This window comes from Lissotriton vulgaris, chromosome 2_1, assembly GCF_964263255.1.
Source record: "Lissotriton vulgaris chromosome 2_1, aLisVul1.2, whole genome shotgun sequence".
In the NCBI taxonomy this organism is placed as follows: Eukaryota; Metazoa; Chordata; class Amphibia; order Caudata; family Salamandridae; genus Lissotriton; species Lissotriton vulgaris.
Window position 1 is genome coordinate 312,453,918 of NC_141687.1, and position 19,861 is coordinate 312,473,778.

General features: G+C 45.1%; 1 protein-coding gene across 2 annotated transcripts in view; it reads right to left on the bottom strand.

Moving 5' to 3' along the window:
- Positions 1–19,861, bottom strand: part of LOC147730245 (multidrug and toxin extrusion protein 1-like) — a 673,781-nt gene that overhangs the window by 131,713 nt on the left and 522,207 nt on the right. For both annotated transcript variants that reach the window (XM_086958536.1, XM_086958535.1), the window contains exon 12: positions 7,051–7,126. In XM_086958536.1, coding sequence (XP_086814662.1) covers positions 7,051–7,126 — 76 coding nt within the window. The remainder of the gene's footprint in view (positions 1–7,050; positions 7,127–19,861) is intronic.

Consider the following 19,861-nt stretch of genomic DNA (forward strand, 5'->3'; position numbering starts at 1 on the left):
GGCCAACTCCAACGACATCACCCCCTCTCAAGCCCTCTGCGACTCCCTAGCCACATTCTTCCACAACAAGATTGCAGACATCCACAACAGCTTCGACAACCAACCCGGAGACCAACCCACCCAACCATTTGCTGAACATACTCCCCCCGTGAACACCCTCAACGACTGGAACCCAATCTCCACTGAGGACACAATCCGCCTGATGAATTCCATCCACTCAGGATCCCCCACAGACCCATGTCCTCACCACATCTTCAACAAAGCAGACTCCGTCATAGCACCGCACCTCCGAGACGTCATCAACTGCTCCTTCAACTCCGCCACCTTCCCGGAAGACTGGAAACACGCCGAACTCACCGCCCTTCTGAAAAAACCCACAGCGGACCCCACCGAACTCAAAAATTACCGCCCCATTTCGCTCCTTCCATTCCCGGCCAAAGTCATCGAGAAAGCTGTCAACAACCAGCTCGCCGCTTTCCTCGAAGCCAACAAATCCCTCGACTCCTCACAATCTGGCTTCCGAGCAAAACACAGCACTGAGACCGCCCTCATCGCAGCAACAGACGACATTCGAACTCTACTGGACAATGGAGACACAGTCGCCCTCATCCTCCTCGACCTCTCTGCAGCATTCGACACAGTCTGCCACAGCACCCTTTTACAACGCCTCAATAACATCGGAATACAAGGAAAAGCACTTGAATGGGTCACCTCGTTCCTCACCGGAAGAACTCAGAGAGTCCGCCTTCCACCATTCAAGTCCGAGGCCACTGAAGTCATCTGTGGAGTACCACAAGGATCCTCACTCAGCCCCACCCTCTTCAACGTATACATGAGCCCCCTCGCGGCCATCGCCCGCCAACACAACCTCAACATCATCTCTTACGCGGATGACACTCAACTAATCCTTTCTCTCACCAATGACCCCAGCACCGCCAAAACTAACCTACACGAAGGAATGAAAGAAGTTGCCGAATGGATGAAACAAAGCCGTCTGAAACTGAACTCAGACAAAACAGAAGTCCTCATCTTAGGTACATCCCCCTCTGCATGGGACGACTCTTGGTGGCCGGAAGCCCTTGGAAAAGCACCCATCCCGACAGACCACGCACGGAACCTAGGCGTCATCCTGGATTCTTCACTCTCAATGAACAGACAAGTCAACGCCGTCTCCTCATCCTGCTTCAACGTTCTTCGCATGCTCAAAAAAACATTTCGCTGGATCCCCACCGAAACCAGAAAAACAGTCACCCACGCTCTGGTCACGAGCCGACTGGACTACGGAAACACCCTCTACGCAGGTACTACCGCTAAACTCCAGAAGAAACTCCAACGAATCCAAAACGCCTCAGCCAGGATCATATTAGACATCCCACGCAACGAACATATCTCTGGTCACCTGAAAGACCTCCACTGGCTACCCGTCAATAAGAGAATCACTTTCCGACTGCTAACCCACGCACACAAATCACTCTACGACATCGGACCAGAATGCTCACGACTGTCCTTCTACACCCCCCCCCCGCCAACTACGTTCTTCCAGCCAAGCCCTCGCCACTGTACCTCGCATCAATAAGACCACCATGGGAGGCAGATCCTTCTCATACCTGGCTGCCAAAACATGGAACTCACTCCCCGCTGACCTTCGCCTTACCCAGAACCACCTAGCATTCAGAAAGCAACTTAAAACGTGGATATTCAACAAGTAATCCTCCTCCCCTTCCTAAGCGCCTTGAAACCCTCTGGGTATGTAGTGCGCTATATAAATTATCTGACTTGACTTGACTTGACTTCCTGTACAAAAATAATTATCCCCCCAACGCAGGCATCCTTGCACCATTGTGCAAAGGTGCCTGCGTTGGCTCAGGCAGTCCATACTGGGCTGGCGCTGGGGGAAAGGACAGGAATGCCCCATTTCTTATAGATACAGCGCATTCCTACCCTTTTCTTTTGCGGTAGGGAAGCGCAGCAGGAGACCTTGATTAGCCAAAGTAACAGAACCTCATGCAAAGGTGGGCAGTAACAGGACAGCCACCTGAAATGATCCAAGATATGGGCTCCCACCTCCGTCATACCCGCAACTCATACAGAATTTTTTGCGAGCGTATGTTTTTCTGACTGTGGAGCAAGAGCCAACTCTGACAGTGAAAACACTCCCCGCAGAGCAACTAATTGGGGACATGGCTCAAGTAGGAGCATCCTACTTAGGATAGTACGTCCAATGGCATAACAGCCAGCTTGTTTCTGTCCAGGTCTACCATTTAAATAGGGAGTTCCAAGGTAAGAAATGTACCCCACACCTTGGCGGAAAAAACAACTGTCCACCACAGCCTGGAGAAAAACACCCAGTGCATCAGGCAGAATCTGCCCCAGCCATAAGGCTGCCAATTTGCCACGCTTCAAATAACTCATATTCCCCAAAACTCTCAAAGAAACTGGCGGGAGGTAATGCCCGGGCATTGGGGCCTGTTAGCCGGTAGCTTTGATACAGAAGACGGAAAAATGTGCTCAGAGACAAAAGAGGAGCGGCCCTGGCCACAGGCAGAGGGAGAGCAGACTCCTGCTAGTTTAGGAATAAAGCCAGTAGCTTTACTACCCACAGTATGGCATTAATGAGGTGAGAGGTAATCTGTGCCTCTGAGACTGCTCCACCTCATGCTATCTTGACAACGCATTATAGCTGAAGGGGATACGAATTAAGCTCTTAATTGCTAAAGACAAAATGGTCTCGTCCTCAGGGCAGCCAGCTTCAATGGGGTTAAATGTGATGGAAATTATACAAGAAAACTCACAAGCCTTACTAGGGATATCAAATAAATTGAATATAGAAAGCTGGCTACAAATTGCGTAATCATTTGAAAGAACCTTGGTTTCCTGGGTGCCTAGTGACAGCAGGAACTGAGCAGACATCATGCACATGACCATGCAAAACTTCTACCAAGAAACACACCCGGTATGCAGCATTCTACAAGACAGCTGAGGAGTATTGTGACCGATCAAGGACTGGCTAGAGAAAGTAGCTGAGTGTAGTATTGTGACGACTACGGAAAAAGTGAACACAACACAAATTGTTGAATGGCGCTGATCAAAATGATACCGCTTCCAAAGCTGCTGTATCTATTTGTTAACATGTGATACCCTTGAGTAAAATCAATTTAAAACTTAGAGTACCCTGCTAATAAAACTAGTGTGGGCAGGGAAACAGTCATGACCTAGAGTTTGATTGCGTCCCCGATATGGAGCTATATTTTTGGGGTGCTCAAGCATAATGTGAGAATTATTCGTACCACACACTCACTACCGCATATGGTATCAGAACCTGAGCATATAGGTCCAATACCACTTACCACAATACTAGCTTAACCAATCCTTACATCCTTGTGACAAGTAGAGTTGGTGGCATACATGGTATGGGCCTGGCAACGACTGGCAGCCAATGTGGGTGTTGAACCATTGTACTATTTCAGCACAAACCTGCCTTTATTAACTAACTTCTGTTTGTGGGATCGCAGGTGAACCCACAGCACAGAGGAAGTTGAGACATCTTGGAGCGCTCAGGGTGCATGACTTTTACCACGAAGGAACACTTTTAACTCTTAACCACTTTAAAAGTTTGATTGGTACAACAACACTCAATACCTTCTATATTCCAGACTACAACCTGCTACTAGCGAAAAATACCTGTCCTTCCTGGTCGGACCCCCGGCAGTAACTGCACTCACACATTTGAGTCTCTCTTTGCTAGATATATGGGCACAGATTTACTAAGACTTTGCATCGGGGTTAGATCACTTTTTTGATGCAGACCAAGTGCTTTTTAGGTATTTTGTAAGCCACAAGAATGGCCTGATTGCGTGGCTTTGGACAAAGAATATAAAACGCAGGACAATGACCTGCCTTGTGTTATCTTGAATCGGGGAGGCATAATATGTATGCAGCATGGGAGTTCCTCTGCCTCCAGCCACCCCATATCTACTAAAGTAAGTAGGTACGCATTTGCATCAGGATGGTGTACCTATGTGATGCTGGTGTAATGAGGAGAAATATATTTATTTCTCCTAGTTATTTTCTCTTTACATGTGTGCTGCTATCTATTAATACTCCTCTAAGAATACTTTTTTGTGTAAGACGTTATCCCTTTATGCACAAAACCTATTCTAATCACAATGCAAAAAAACTCTTGCACTTTGCAAGGAGGTGTTTAAGTCGTCCCTTCAAAGTTACAATTTGTAATGTTATGGTACCAATGGTTAACAACTGCAATTTCGGTCACATAGGTTATCAACTACTCAAAGAAAGTGGTAACCTATAAGCAAAGATGAAGGTTTCTCTGTGCGACCGGTACACTGTGGTGATTGGGACATTTTTTTTGCGAATGGGCAATAGTTCAGGGGACTAGTGCCATCTCTTAAAAATACATTTTTATAAAAGTACATTTCCTTTCCTAAATGCAGACCTGTTTCCTTTTTATTAAAAAAAACACAGGCTGCATTAAAAAATAAAAAGGAGTGCAGGTATGTAACTTTTTTTTATTAATTGAAAAGCCCGAATTACACGTTCTTATGAGCACATATTTAGAACTTACATGTACAAAAAACTGCTCTGGACTCAGAAACGCAGCAGATATCTCCACCATGATTTAGATTTACTCTTGTATGCGACTGGTAGAGTAAATCACACACCCGAGGAGTGAAAGAGAATGCATTCCTGACTGACATCCTAGCCCACTATTTGTGAAAAGCCCCAAGCTTACGTTTGTGGGTGCTTGATCACAGTTTGCAAGTCTGCAGTAGTGGCTGGTGGAACATGAAAGTGGTGAGGAAGTGCCAAAAGTGAATTTAAGGATTTTCTGTGCACAAATTATTTTTGCTCCAGGCGCACATCACTACCAATATGAGTGCCTTCATTTATGTATGATCACTCTGTAAGTTGCTTTTGTAGTTAATGCACGGATTCGCATGAGCCTTTGCGCTGAAAAACACTGAAACACACGATTATGGAATCCTGGCCTAAAGCAATTCAAACGTTATTTATAGTAATTATGAATGGAGCAAACCACTCATATTGCTCGTGATGGAAGCACGAGGCAACAATAATTGAAACGCTCGAGACACTTCGTCACAGATTCCCTGCAGCACCATCAGTGCGCCCTTGGCCCTGATTTCCTGTGCCCGTGGACTGCTTGCTGCTGGTTCTTCAGCAGTTGGTGTGGCTGCAGTGCAGTGAGGACTGCAGTGCATCCTTCCAATCCTGAAGTGCTCTCAATAAAATGCTGCAATCAAGTACACCAGGCACAAAAAAGCACGCACAGTGTATCTGTTTACAGCATGCTACAAGCATCCCCAGGAGTACGGGGCTGATGTTGTACATGCCCGAAGGCTGCTTTAAAATATGATGCTGCTCCGAGTCCTGAGTGGGTAATCTCAGTGGGACTCTTTAGCATCCCACGCCAGGGCTGCCACCACGCCAGCCCTTAGTCTGCTACAATTCAGCTGCTCTCAGGTGGCACATGCGCAATAATGCCTGTCCCTATTGAAAGCTGCCTGGCTTCCTAACTTATTAGAGTGTAACAATCAGGAGGGCCACGCATTCTGTCAATGTGGATGGTTATTGTTCTTTGTAATTACCATCCACATGACTCAAATTATTGAAAGGGCGAAGCCCCAACACTCAGCACCAGCAACCACCCCTGCAAGTCTGGGTTCACTCAGCACCAGCAACCTCCCCTGAAAGTCTGTGTCCACTCAGCATCAGTAACCGCTCCTGCAAGTCTGTGTCCACTCAGCACCAAGAACTGCTCCTGCAAGTCTGTGTCCACTCAGCACCAGCAACCACCCCTGCAAGTCTGGGTCCACTCAGTACCAGCAACCGCCCCTGAAAGTCTGTGTCCACTCAGCACCAGCAACCACCCCTGCAAGTCTGGGTCCACTCAGTACCAGCAACCACCCCTGCAAGTCTGGATCCACTCAGTACCAGCAACCACCCCTGCAAGTCTGGGTCCACTCAGTACCAGCAACCGCCCCTGCAAGTCTGGGTCCACTCAGTACCAGCAACCACCCCTGCAAGTCTGTGTCCACTCAGCACCAAGAACCGCTCCTGCAAGTCAGTGTCCACTCAGTACCAGCAACCTCCGCTGAAAATCTGTGTCCACTCAGCATCAGGAACCGCTCCTGCAAGTCTGTGTCCACTCAGCACCAAGAACTGCTCCTGCAAGTGTGTGTCCACTCAGCACCAGCTACCGCCCCTGCAAGTCTGTGTCCACTCAGCACCAGCAACTGGCCCTGCAAGACTGTGTCCACTCAGCACCAAGAACCGCTCCTGCAAGTCTGTGTCCACTCAGCACCAAGAACCGCCCCTGCAAGTCTGTGTCCACTCAGCACCAGCTACCGCCCCTGCAAGTCTGTGTCCACTCAGCACCAGCAACTGGCCCTGCAAGACTGTGTCCACTCAGCACCAAGAACCGCTCCTGCAAGTCTGTGTCCACTCAGCACCAAGAACCGCCCCTGCAAGTCTGTGTCCACTCAGCACCAGCTACCGCCCCTGCAAGTCTGTGTCCGCTCAGCACCAGCAACTGCCCCTGCAAGACTGTGTCCACTCAGCACCAAGAACCGCTCCTGCAAGTCTGTGTCCACTCAGCACCAAGAACCGCTCCTGCAAGTCTGTGTCCACTCAGCACCAGCAACGGCCCCTCCAAGTCTGTGTCCACCCTATCTTCAAGGAGGAGGTGCAAATCCATTTTCAAACAAGGAAAGCAATGGACCCACCTACATTCCCATATTTCACAGAAATGTATACAATAATTTTCTCTTTGGGGAATTCCCAATTAAAGAGCTCATTTGGATATTTCTGCCATGATAACTATCCACTTAATTAGACTTGCTGAACCATGACTCTTTATATCGATTTTCTTGACATGTTTACCGGATTCCTTGAATCCCTAAAGCCTTGTAAGGCATTTGATTACATAGATTGACCAATATCCAGTAAATCTGATCAACAATCAGAAGATTGATAAAAAAGCTGTTTTCTCATTAAACTGTGAATACTCACTCGTCAGTGGTGAAGAGTCTTGCAATTACCGTCCTTGATGCGCCTATCACAGTGACATCAAAAGTAATCAAAATACCTGAAAAATAAGAATCATTAACCAACATACATGTCTTTGACCTGTGACTAAAGTGCATAAATATCCTGTTAGAATAGTAACCTGTTGGACAATGGTTATTTTTTGCAGACTTTCTTTTATTAAGTGCAGGAAAATGCGGATTCCACTATTTCTCATAAAGCAATAAGCAGATACAATGGGCCATATTCACCAATTCAAAATTGTAAAGTATGACATTTAGATATCCTGCTGATTGTGTTTCTATGCTTTTTCAAGTCAAGGCAATCAAGCTTTATTTCGCTATAAATATCGTAAAAGCAATAACAATTTTAATATGGGAGAAAATGCATAAATAGATAAAAACATACAGCACAATTCTCTCTTGTTCAAAAAAATGTATAGCTTATTAAAATATAAATAATCGAATAGATAAAAACATGCAACACAATTCTCACTGAATCAATAGAAGTTAAAGCTTTTAACAAATGTTATAAATAATCAGTATGGTTAAGAGAAACAATTTAAGACAAAGAGGACAATTGTATTAAAAATATAAAGGGTCAGATTTATGATAACTGGCGCATCCCCAGGGAAGCGCCAGTTATTTTGCGCCGCTGCTCCGCCACCCATGGTGCGCCGCATTTACAATGCGGCGTGCAATGGGGCAAAAACGGCACAGACGCGTGACGCATCTGTGCCGTAAAGGTGGCGCATTGCTGGAGTTGCGTCGCAAGCGCGACACAGCTCCAGCAAGGCTCGAGGGTGCCCCATCTTTACAATGCTCCGTCAAGACCTACGCTTGCTTCAAGCAGGCGCAGGGTTTTGACGCAGCATTGGCCTGAAAGTGACTGAGTGAAATCTTATAGATTTCACTCAGCCACTTTTGCGAGGCGCACCTGCCCCGGAACGCCCACCCTGTGCCGGAAAGCCCACAAGTGGCGCAGGGCTTTACACGGTGACGCATCTGCCTAGATGCGTCACGTTGTAAATGGGTCGTAGGGATGCGCCACGTTTACGCCGCAGTTGCGTGACGCAAACGTGACGCATTCCCAACATAAATCTGCCCCATAAAGTAAATTCTCTAAATCAAGTAGTAGCATAACAAGCTTCAATCTTACAATGAACGTGCTTTTAACCACTATGTTAATTTTTGGAGGCCCTTCGTTATGCCTAATTGACCAGGCTTGACCCAGAAACATAGCAACGGCACAAACATACAAGATTCTTGGGTCTGTTCTCAGTATTCGAAGGGCATCTTGATGGTTAGTGGTGCCTATAGCTGCTTGCAAATAGGTACAAGCCAACAAGACCTGGTGCTGGCGTAAGCAGGGCAGGTAAACATAAGGTGTGCAATGCTCTCATTAGGATTCCCACAAGACAGACATTCTGTAGCGGTCTGATCAAAGGAGCGCCACTTCATAGTAAATTCGGCAACTGGGATTGTGCCAAATCTAAATTGAGTGTATAAAGTCCTGTCTCTTGGGGTCTGAATCACATCTAGATAAGATTCAAATGCTCTAGATGATTTATGATGAAAAAACTCCTCTGTAAGCCTACCTAAGTTTAGGTTACTGAGATCTCTAGCACCTATCTACTCCCATAAAATGCGTTTAAGCTCAGCTTTTTTCGGGGGGTTTTGGGAGTCCCATGACACTTTAAGTCCCAAAGTTAGCAGCAGAGCCTTGACATTCGTAATACATTTGATGTTTTTACCAGTATCCAATGTCATTACCTCAGTGAAAGCATTGGCATAATTTACAAGTTCTGAGGTGCGCCTAAGGCGTACCCATTACAGCAGGGGGCAGAGTTTGGCCAGATCTTTAATATGATGCCTGCCCAAGTCATATAACAGGGGGGTTACCGTTAAAGGTGTTCCTTGTGGTAGCATAAGGAGGTCCCTGAGGAACTTATTATCCGATCTACCAAGGTTGTCAAGATTGTTAAAACCCCATAGTTAGGCGCCATAAAGGGTCGTACTAACTACCTTAGCTTTGTACACGGCGAGGACTGGAGCAATAGATCTGCTATATGACGAGTGATGTTCTTTACTTATCACTCCAGCCCGCGCTTGTGATTCAGAAGCATTTTGTCCAAATGAAATTTCCATTGGGCTTTGTGAGAGAGGTGTATCCTAAGGTAGTCAAAGGTCTTAACTCTCTCAAGACACATTCCATCTAGAATGATATTGCTCTTAAAAGATTTAAGGGGATTAAAACTCATAAACTTTGTTTTGGACGTATTCATGACTAAACCCCAAGTACTACAAAAAAGCTGGAACCTGTTCAAGAGCTTCTGGAGGCCTGCTGGTGTCTTCGAGATCAGTAGTGTGTCGTCAACAAACAGGAGAGTTGGCACCTTGTTGCCAGGGTAGGGGCATCTGCTGGTGTTTCTTGTAGGAATTTAACCACCCCCTTTACATATAATGAGAACAGGGCGGGTGCCATCACACAACCCTGTCATTCTCCCCTGTTTACTGGAATCCTGCCAGTAAGCAGTCCCTGTGACCCCCACCTAATCTGAGTGTAGTTACCCTCATGTAGCCTTAGGAGTAGGTTAAGAGTCAATGAAGGGATGCCCATAACTTTCAATACATGCCATAACTTATCTCTAGGGACCAAGTCGAAGGCAGTCTTCAAATCGATGAAGGAAACGTAGAGGCTGCCCCCACCAAGTACCACCACTTTCCAATAGATCATAAGAAGCCTAAAGACCTGGTCCACGTTCCTATCTTGGTCCAGAAATCTGCCTGAAATTGTGAAAGAATGTCTTCTTCCTCTGCCCACAGTAGGATCCTCTGCACTATGACCCCGCCAACTATCTTCTGCATTGCATCTATAAGACTAATTGGCCTATAGTTGAAAGGGTCTTCTCTGGCCCCCTTTACGTAAATTGGGACTACCTCAGCTCCCTTCCATGAATCTGGGACCGGGCATCCTCCAGCGATGGAGTTAATGAGGAGGAGAACATACGCAGCCCGCTTGACCCGATCAGCTAGTAATAAGTCCCCTGGTGGGCCATCAGGTCCTGGAGCTTTTGCGGGTACTATCTTGCTTATGGCTGACTCTACTTCTTTTAATGTAAATAAATTGCATTTGCCCTCTACAGGAGTTAATAAGGTTTGAGCGGAATGGGCCTCCGCATTTGGACTGTTACGCTCGGAGTATAGATTACAGAAATGGTCATTCCAGACCTGGGATGTCATGTAATTAGGGATTTGTTCTAACTCCCCCATGTTTGCCTATCTAGCCAAAGACCAAAAGTGATTGGAATCTCTTGCTAGACTCGCATTTTTTAGGTCAACCCATAGGATTTCATCCCAGTCTAGCTTCGCTTGATGCTGCGACTTTCTATATTCCTGCCTTGCAACTTTAATAGCGGGACTCTTCTTGTCTCTAATCGCAATTATCAGGGCCGTGCGTTTGAGTCTGCACTCCTTTGTGAACCATTTTCTGCCTTTTCCAGTTTCGACAAGAGATTTAGTGGGCCTATTCGGGGCTTGAAAGTAAATACAAATTTGTTCAATAGTACGAGAGTGCACACTAAGAGCATTAGTTAACACTACTACTATTCCCTCTCTTAGCTCAATTATGCTTTCACAAAGAACTCGCTTGATGGCCTACATTTTTACTTCATCAAGGTCAACCTCAGGGCTCTGCTAGAGTTTGAGGGTATCACCTCCTTGGTCACAGAGTAGATGTGGTTAGGTAGTGTGTGGCGAATTGGTATCCAGGGGGGCCTCAGTGACATACAAAGAGGATTATGATCAATGTCGGTTGTGTTACACACCATCATGTCTAGGACAAAACCCCAAAGCCTAACATCCAGTAATATATAGTTAATTCGGGATGGACTGGTTGCCCTATTATAAGTAGATGCCCCAAGGGTGTCGGATCTAGTCCTACCATTTGCAGTCCTTAAACCGTATTCCAGAGTGAGTGCATACAGTCGGATAGCCACCTGGGTCCATCGCTTTACAGGGGGTATGGACAGAGGTGGTACACCCCAACCATTGTCTTCCTCCTCTATCCCAAATATATCCTCTGCGGTAAGGGACTCAATAGTAGTAAGTGCTTTTTTGTACTCCCCGTATTCACCAACATTCTCAGTATTACGCCTAGAAATCTGTGTCAGGTGCGGTTTCCAAGGTATACTATACCAAACAACTCAGTTACCTCTATGAAGGGGTTATGTTCCCTGAAACCTGCTCACTCCATTGTTGGGGAACTTCAAGCCCCCTGGTCCTTCATAGGAGCAAGTACGCAGGGCTTGGTGCAGACACACGCATAAAGCTCTTCAAGACATCTCACTGCTCAAACAACTAAGTCACTGCTGCCAAGGGGTTCAGAGTCCATGAAAACTGCTCACTGCATCGCTGAGGGACTACAAGATCCAATATCCTTTCTGAGAGCAAGGAGATGGGACTGTTGCAGACATGCACATAAAGTGCCTCAAGACATCTTGGAGAACAGAACACGCATGAGCAAAGCCTAGGCGAAGGGCAGGCCCATCTATATGCAACGGAGCCTGGATGAGGCTGGGCCACACCACTTGGTCAAGCATTTATGGTCCTAAAGGTACCGTCGCCCCTATCTATCCATCTTTTGATGGAGAACTTGGTCCTGAAGCTACTTTGTATGAACTGGTACTCTGGACTTTGTGTTTTTTGTTTTTTTAATTTACTTTGTGATCCTGATCTGAAGAGCATGGTTTTGAAAATATTGCATTAATTTGTTTACTGTCTACAGCATTTGATTTGTGTAGGTTGTGCCAGTTGTAATAGCCAGGTTAATAAAATAGTTTTTACTAGTGCTCATATCTGCTTTATTCATATGTCATGAGAAAACGTAAGGCAAGTGATGTCGTCCAAAAGGTTGCCAAACACTCGAAGGGCTCTGTCAAGTCTGATGACTGCACTCTTATGTAAATTGACCTCCTCATTAAGGAGGTGGGGTTCCTTATGAGAGTAAACCCAACTTCACAAGCACACATGGGGGACCAATTCCAAGCAAATTGCTTGAGGCAGCTAAAGGGCCATCTCCAAGAGAATAACTGATCATGTACCATCCGAGGGGTGTGGAAGTGTGCCCTCAAGGAAGAAAACATCTCATCTTATTCAATTTCTAGCTTTTTTAACCCCTTCACTGGGGCCGCTATTCCGCCGCAGTGCTAAGGGGGCGGGGCGTAAATGCGGCGGGTGCATGCTGGTGACGGAACCGCTCTGTCACCAGCGTCGGTTGCACTGTGCTTATGACGGAGCGGTTCCGTCATGGCCCAGCCTGCTCAATAGAACGCTCAGCGCAGGCGGGGAATCCGCGCCGCGCAGGAGCGTCGGGCGGGCCATGACGGAACCGCTCCGTCATCAGCACAGCCCCACCGCGGCTGATGACGGAGCGCTTCCGTCATCAGCAGGGGGGAGGGGGTTAAAGGACCTGCCTCACGGAAGATTACCACCAACATTTCTCCTGCCCGGGGGACTCTACAAGCTTAAATGAACCATTAGGCCAACAATTGATGGTGCCTGCGATTCCTTGTAGTAAACGCTTCTCACCACTTCCAGAACCTTGCTTGGAGAGGAATAGTGGGCAAATTTGCCACTCCAGGTGGTACCCCGAAACTGGTGCCAGGATGTTTGTTTTTGGTCCAGGGGAGATCTGACTTGGCTGTTCGGGTTGGGCTGTTCCCATGAGGTACAGGGTCAAGACTAATTTGCATACGGCTGGGTTGGAACTGCGGTAGCAAAGTGAGCTAAAGAACGATGATAGCTTCTCAACCCAGATCTGTGACTGGGGGTAAATGTCTGAAACGTTTCAGCGCTCTGTCCATCATGTCCTTGTGCTTGATTTGTTCACCCTAAGTTGGCAGGGTATGCCCAGACATTGGTCCCTTGCTCACTTTGCCACTGGATTCAAGATAACCTGGCTGATGAGGTGGGTTACTCCGAAACTGGTACTAGAATGTTTGTTTCCGGTTCAGGGAAGACATGGCTTGGTAGTTCGGTTTGGACTGTTCTCATGAGTAACAGGGTCATGACTGATTTGCATATGGATGGGTATGAACTGGGTTGGCGAAGTGAGCTAAAGAACAATGATGGCTTTAATAAAAATCTGTGACCGGGGGTGATTCTCTGAAAAGTTTCAGCATTCCGTCCATCATCTCCTTGTGTTTTCTTTAATAGTTTTAAGACAAACCTAAGTTTAAAAGTAAATAATCAGAAATCATTTATTTTAATCTGTGGGCCAAAAACAATAAAACAAAAATTTTCCTTATTGGTGAGACATCGATCACTAAGGTGCCATATTTAAATTACTTAGGTATCACGTTTGAAGCAAATTTGTTGTGGGGCAGCACGACCACCCAGAGAATACAGATAATGGGAGTAGTGTGCAAATCTATTTTAGATTCACAAAATAATTGGGGAATAAGCCTATCAAAGAGATGGTCCAGTTGTATAAATCTAAATAGATTGGCATAGCAACAAATGGAGCAAGCGTGTGGGATTATGAAACAGCACCTAGAATGCAGGCCTTCGAAAACAAGTTCTTTTACAAACTATTGTCCATCCTGAAATTGACCTCAAGCTTTATCTCCCACAGTGAACGTGGCATAGGCTACTTGGAAGACAAAATTAAAATGGTCTACCTCTTACTCTAGGTTAATATCTAGTGTACTCCACACGCAGGTTTCTCGAGTGACGTTTTGAGTGACTGTCTGAGTTTGGAAAATTTACTCCAAATCCCAAGGCTGACAAATGTCAGGAAAAGCTTTAATGATATGGGCCTGACTAACCTTTTTGATTGTCCAGATACCAATGGGCCACAAAATAATGTCTTAGTTAGTATAACAATGAATGATGAGATTGCAAGGTCAAGCTATTTAGCCTCAACTATTTGCCAATTTCTACAATGCACGTGCTACAGTAATATTTAACCTAGGGGTGGGGTCGGGGGAGGGTGTTTGAGGTATTCAGAACATAGATTTTATCTCACAAGGCTCATGCTACATTTAATTCATTTTTGGTTGCTTTTTCCTAACTGTGGTTCCTGGTTTGAATCCCGTCCAGGCTGTCTATGTGATAATTCTTCACCTCAAATGACAGTATATTTTATACTTTTTTTAACTTTATATAATAGCTTGAGAAGACGCTTCTTACGACTAATTTTAAAGCACAAGCACTTTACATCACTCCAAGAGGAGCGGATCTTTTTAAAATGTCAAAATTCTCCTACAATTTGCTACTCTGTCCTTAATTATAACTTGTGCGCAATCAAATTGAGGAGGAGGTATGCTTTTAAATGAAGAGAGGAAGGATGTCTCATGGTCTCGGATCTCTTCCTCAAGGGTAAGATGCAAACTTTTGCTGACTGTGCAACCTGCTTCCGACTTACACCCACAAAAGTGTATCAACTGGCCCAGCAGCCACTTATGCAGTGGGCAGCCACCAGAGAATTGCTCCCGATAGAAAGATTTGTCCAAACAGGCGCCACAGCTAAGGGATGCATCTCCTTCTTAAATGTGCTCTTGCTCGCCCTCTGAGAAACAACAGGAATCCCTCTACACACTAAACACAAACATTCCATGTTCGTCAGGGAAGCTCACTACAAAATTATGTATGACTGGTATCTTCACACACAAAAATTGCACTCGATCTTTCCCGACACCTTTGACCAATGCTGGTGGGGCTGCGGCCTTTTGGGGAACTTTAGGCACATCTGGTGGTACTGCCTCTCTATGCAACTGTTCTGGAAGGAAATCCTATCTCAAATTAAACACATCTTAGGCTACCCGATTGCTGACTCTGTGGAACACATGCTCCTAGGTATCCGGGACCCCAGCCTCAAATACCAGACTTATGCAGCCCGCTCCATCACGTGGATATGTTTGGGAGCAGCCAAAATGCCTACAGGCGTGGCCTGGAAGAAGCCAGAACCTCCCTCGCTTACCCAATGGCATGCCCGTCTGTTCCTGATAGATCCCCGCAGTAGAAGCTTGTAACTTGTGAATACACTGTACATGCTCTCTAGCTATCTAATGCACTGTGCAAGATCCTGTGGGACGATTTGAACACAAATGTGACTAGTACACAATGTTTGTATCTTTTGAAGAAAAGTCAATAAAAACATTTTGACAACAAATATATATTTATTTTTGGACTGGCCGAGATTGTTAATAGTTTTAAATGAATGCCAATCACCGAATAAAGCCTATTGAATTGAACTGAACTGGACATAGATGAATGGATTGAGAGCAACCATAATCCCTTAGGTCTCACTTTAACTGCCTTCTCTGCAAAACCACTGAACATTCCTCAGACTTTGTATTCTACTAGCATCATACAGCCTACTAATGGCTGGAGGTGGCTAAGATGGAATCAGGTAATGGAGCACACTGACCTTCCTGGCAGCTATTACACAGGGTCTGCTTGATAAATGCTCTTTTCTTGATATAGTTATAGGGTTTCCGCACACCCTTTGCAAATATTTCAAGCAAAGTGTGTCCTACATTATCATCTCAGTCCCTGCCATTACTAAGCATGCCCTCAGACCTAAAACCTGCTTTAATAAAAAGTGTAGACAAGCATGCAGGGAATTGGCTGAGGGTATTAAATGTAAGGATGAGATCCAAACTACCTCAGCCAGCAATAGGTACAAAGTGATTCAGGCCAATGCAAAAAGAGAGTGGGGCGATAGATAGTGGAACTATTTAAAGGACACCTGTTCTTCTCAGGACTCTGCCAACTTCTGGTACCTGGTTGCAAAGGGAAGTGACGAGTTTGCCTCCCCACTACCCAACTATATTCCTCCTTCTGATTGGCTTGATCACTTTTTCAACTTGTATTCTGAAAGTCATCACTCTTTATTTGCGTCTGGTAATCACGAGGCTTCAGTTATCGACCCTTCAGCATCGACATCTACCATTTTTGATCTTGTTGATGTTTCCAAATCCCTTGGCACAATTACTCGCAGTAGAGCAGCAGGACTGGATGGTCCTGCTGACATATTTCTCTATAGAAGAGCTAATTGGGCTAAGTATTTTACTATTCTTACTAGTGATATTGCCCATTGAACCCCATCCCAGATTCCTGGAAGGAAGCTGAAGTTATTCCCGTTTTTAAAAAGGGGAAGAGATATCTAAAGGGCAACAATAGACCTATTAGTCTTAGTGACTATGCTGAAAATATTTTTTGTCATCTGGACCAGGAATGGATTGATAATGATGACATTCTTTCACCATATCAAGCTGGGTTCCACTCAAAAAATAAGTAACATTTTTGCTTATATATTTTGAAAATAGCATCTATCAGCAAAGGCAATGTATATGTTCCCTTTGTCGACCTAAACACTGCCTTTTATTTAGTTCAACATACAAAGTTGTAGCAAGTCATTTAGGACATGGGCATACCCCTTTTCCTAGCAATAATCATTTGCTTCCATGAAGGTAATTTTGTGCAAGTCAGATGGGGTAGCGTGGGTAAATTAACAGATCGATTTGCTGTGCATAATGGTGTTCACCAGGGCTGCTACTTGGGCCCTACTAGGACTTCTCTATTTCTTAATAACTTAGGGCTAGCTGTAGGTAGTCACAATTTACCGATTCTTAAATACCGTATTTTACTGATTCAGTATTTAAGAATCAGTAAATGTGATGTAGGTAATAAATCAGTAAAATTTCCCGATTCGGTAATATTACTTATTACCGAATCGGTAATACCGATTCAGTAATGAGGAACACCTTCCCATTTATTCCTATGGGCCTGATAGGAATGAATGGGAAGTCATTCACTATAACCGATTCGGTAAATACCGAATCGGTAATAGCTGGAGAATATTCAAGGGTGGCAGGGTGTCACATTGACACCCTGTTGCACCCCTGAATCGTGCATGTGTGCACATGTGGTGCACATACATGACCTAAGGGCATGTATGTTTGCCACATGGCATTCTTAAAAAAGACAATAATTGCTTTTTTAAAGGTATTCGGTATTTACTACCAACTTGTAGTTGGTGGTAAATAACGAATCCCCAGCGGTTTGAAGCAATTGCTGCTGTGCTTTGGAGATTTCTGCATGGGATGTGGCTTGGAAATCAACAAAGCCAAGACAAAGTTTATGACTTTTAAGCAACACACATCTTTTAGGGGAAAATATTTTGTGGGGATCTCCCATTGGAAAGGCTTAACTTTATTTATTTTATATGGGTGTCACCCTCTCTTTGAATATATCTTGGAGCTAAATGTTGAGACTATGACACTCAAACATAGACAGGGGCCAGTTCTTGTTAACTAGGAGGCCATGACTGTGGGTTAAGCTCTGTTTGGCTCTGAACTTTGGAGAATCTCTTCTCCAACTGCCCTCGCTAGATCTGAGAATACATTTTTGAGGTGCTTGTCTCACTTCCTACAAGAACCCCACTTCTCCCTTTATTTCTTGATATGGGCAGAAAGGTGAGAGGAGGGAAAGTTGGATTGCAGCCTTTTAAATTCTGGAGGAGGCTTTGGTCAATTCTTAAACTAAGGGCATGATTATGAGTTTTGCAGTCCTATGGACAATCAAACCCACGGTGGTGGTGCAGCAACTGCTGCACCAGCAGTCCGACCACCCAATTACGACTTCGGTGGTCAGACAGTCATTGGACCGCCTCAACTACCAGGGATCCGTGATCCCTCTGCAGTGGCGTGCTGGTCAGAGGGTAGCACTATGCTGGCAGTGCAGCACCGCCAAGCATGTTACAAGATTCCTCACTGCCACACTTTTTTAATGGCGGTGAGCCCGCCATGAAAACTGTGGTGGTGAGGAAATAAAAGTGGTCCTACACGGCCCCCTATTGGCTTAAGGCCTGGGGATGGACGAAGGGGGGGGCACATGGAATGCCCCCTGTGGGAGTGCATCCAATGTTCTTGCAAGGTATGGACTTCACAATCCATGTCATGCAGTAATGGGCTTTGCTGCTCCCTCTTCATTGCAGTACTAGGGCTCATTTATGAGCCTTTATACTGCACTGCCACGGGACCGCATGCAAGATCATGAGGAAACTTATAATCTAGGAGTCGGTCAGCAGTGGAGTTTAGGGCTGTGGGAGTGCGTGGTGGCATGCTGCCCCACTCCCACACTGCCAAACTCATAATCAGGTCCTAAGTCACTATGCAACCGCACTCTAGGATATTATAGACTCTGACAGGTTCAATGACATTGCCTAACTGTAGCAAATCAAAAAACTTGGTTTACCCTTGGCTTGGGCGAGCTCTGCATAATCCATCCAGCCATCTTCTTCCTTCGAGAGAGTCCTTGAAAAGACAATAATGGTCTGTCCAGACTGATGTTCCAGCAACTGAAAAGTCATCATTATCTAGAGCTTTTCTAGGTTTTAAAAGTTCTAGTCGTTTGTAGCCCTATTGAGATAACATATTCAAGATAGTAAATTATGCTTTTAATTTAGGGCTGGTACTTTACTCCTGAAATCGTTTACCCATAAATGGACCTGTAATGATGGTTTGTCGAGCCCTGTATGCAATGGTACTGTTGATTCTCTAACCCATGCTTTATTTGCTTGTCATGTTTACGACGAATCATGAGGAAGATGGCTCAATCCTATTTGTGATTACTTGAGCACTTATAGTTGTAATATGGCTCTTAGAATTCTTGGCTCTCACCCTCACCCTTTATATGCTAGCTGTGTTGCCAAATGTTTGGGTTACATATGGCAAATAAATCAAAAGGCTGCTAATTGTTAGCATTGCTAGGGGGTGTGGGTTGATTGTTAGCCTACCATATTGCACAAGTCACATAGGGTGACAGTTAAAAACCCTGTCCAATAGTATGCCAATAGTCTATTTGACTTGATGCTATTTTGGACTGTAATTTTGATATTTGTTTTTTTAATCTGACAAATTATCCTAAGGGCCTAGTGTCTTTGTCTGCTTTGATGACTCTGACAACATTTAGCGCTTTGCAGGAACTCCCAATATTGATACAATTTCTTGACTTATAGTTGATATAATGGACCTTTTAGAGAGCCAAACCCTACATCTATCATTTAAAATTCCTTAGATCAGTCAGGAGTCCTTACAATAAAAAAATCAAGACGACTAAGGCCAATTATTTTAGAGCCCAACTCATTCAAGCCTCAAATTGTCCCAGAAAACTTTTCGAAATTGTCAAACAGCAATCAGCTATAGCACCCAAGTATTTTGAATCAACAGTCATCTCACCCACCTGCAACGATCTGGCTATCTTCTTTATGAAAAAAACTAAGCTCATCAGTCGTGAGCTCGAATCCAAGAGGGCCCTACTTACACCACCTGCGAGTGCGACTGTTCCTGCCCTCTCTGAGAGTCTAAAGCCACTTACTATAAGCGCCAAGTACATGGCCACATCGATCTCCTGTCCCCCCTCAGTGAAAATGACATCTACAAAACTCTGTTGAACATTAACCCCTCTAATCATTTCAGCAACCCTTTACCCGTGTCTTTCTTCAAATAAATCAACAGTGCCCTTATCCCGTTTGGACAAAGATTGCCAATGCCTCCCTGTCTCAAGACAAGATCCCAGAATGCTTAAAAGCAGCTCAGGTCTCACTCATTCCCAAAAAACCTGATGTGGATAGATCTGACCTCAACAACTTTCGTCCCATCCCCAACATCCCTACTCTGGCCAGGCTCCTTGAAAAAAACATCCAATCGCAACTCTACTCGCAAATTGAGACTTTCAATCTCTTGGATCAACATCAACCAAGGTTTATGAGCGGTCATAGTACTGAATCC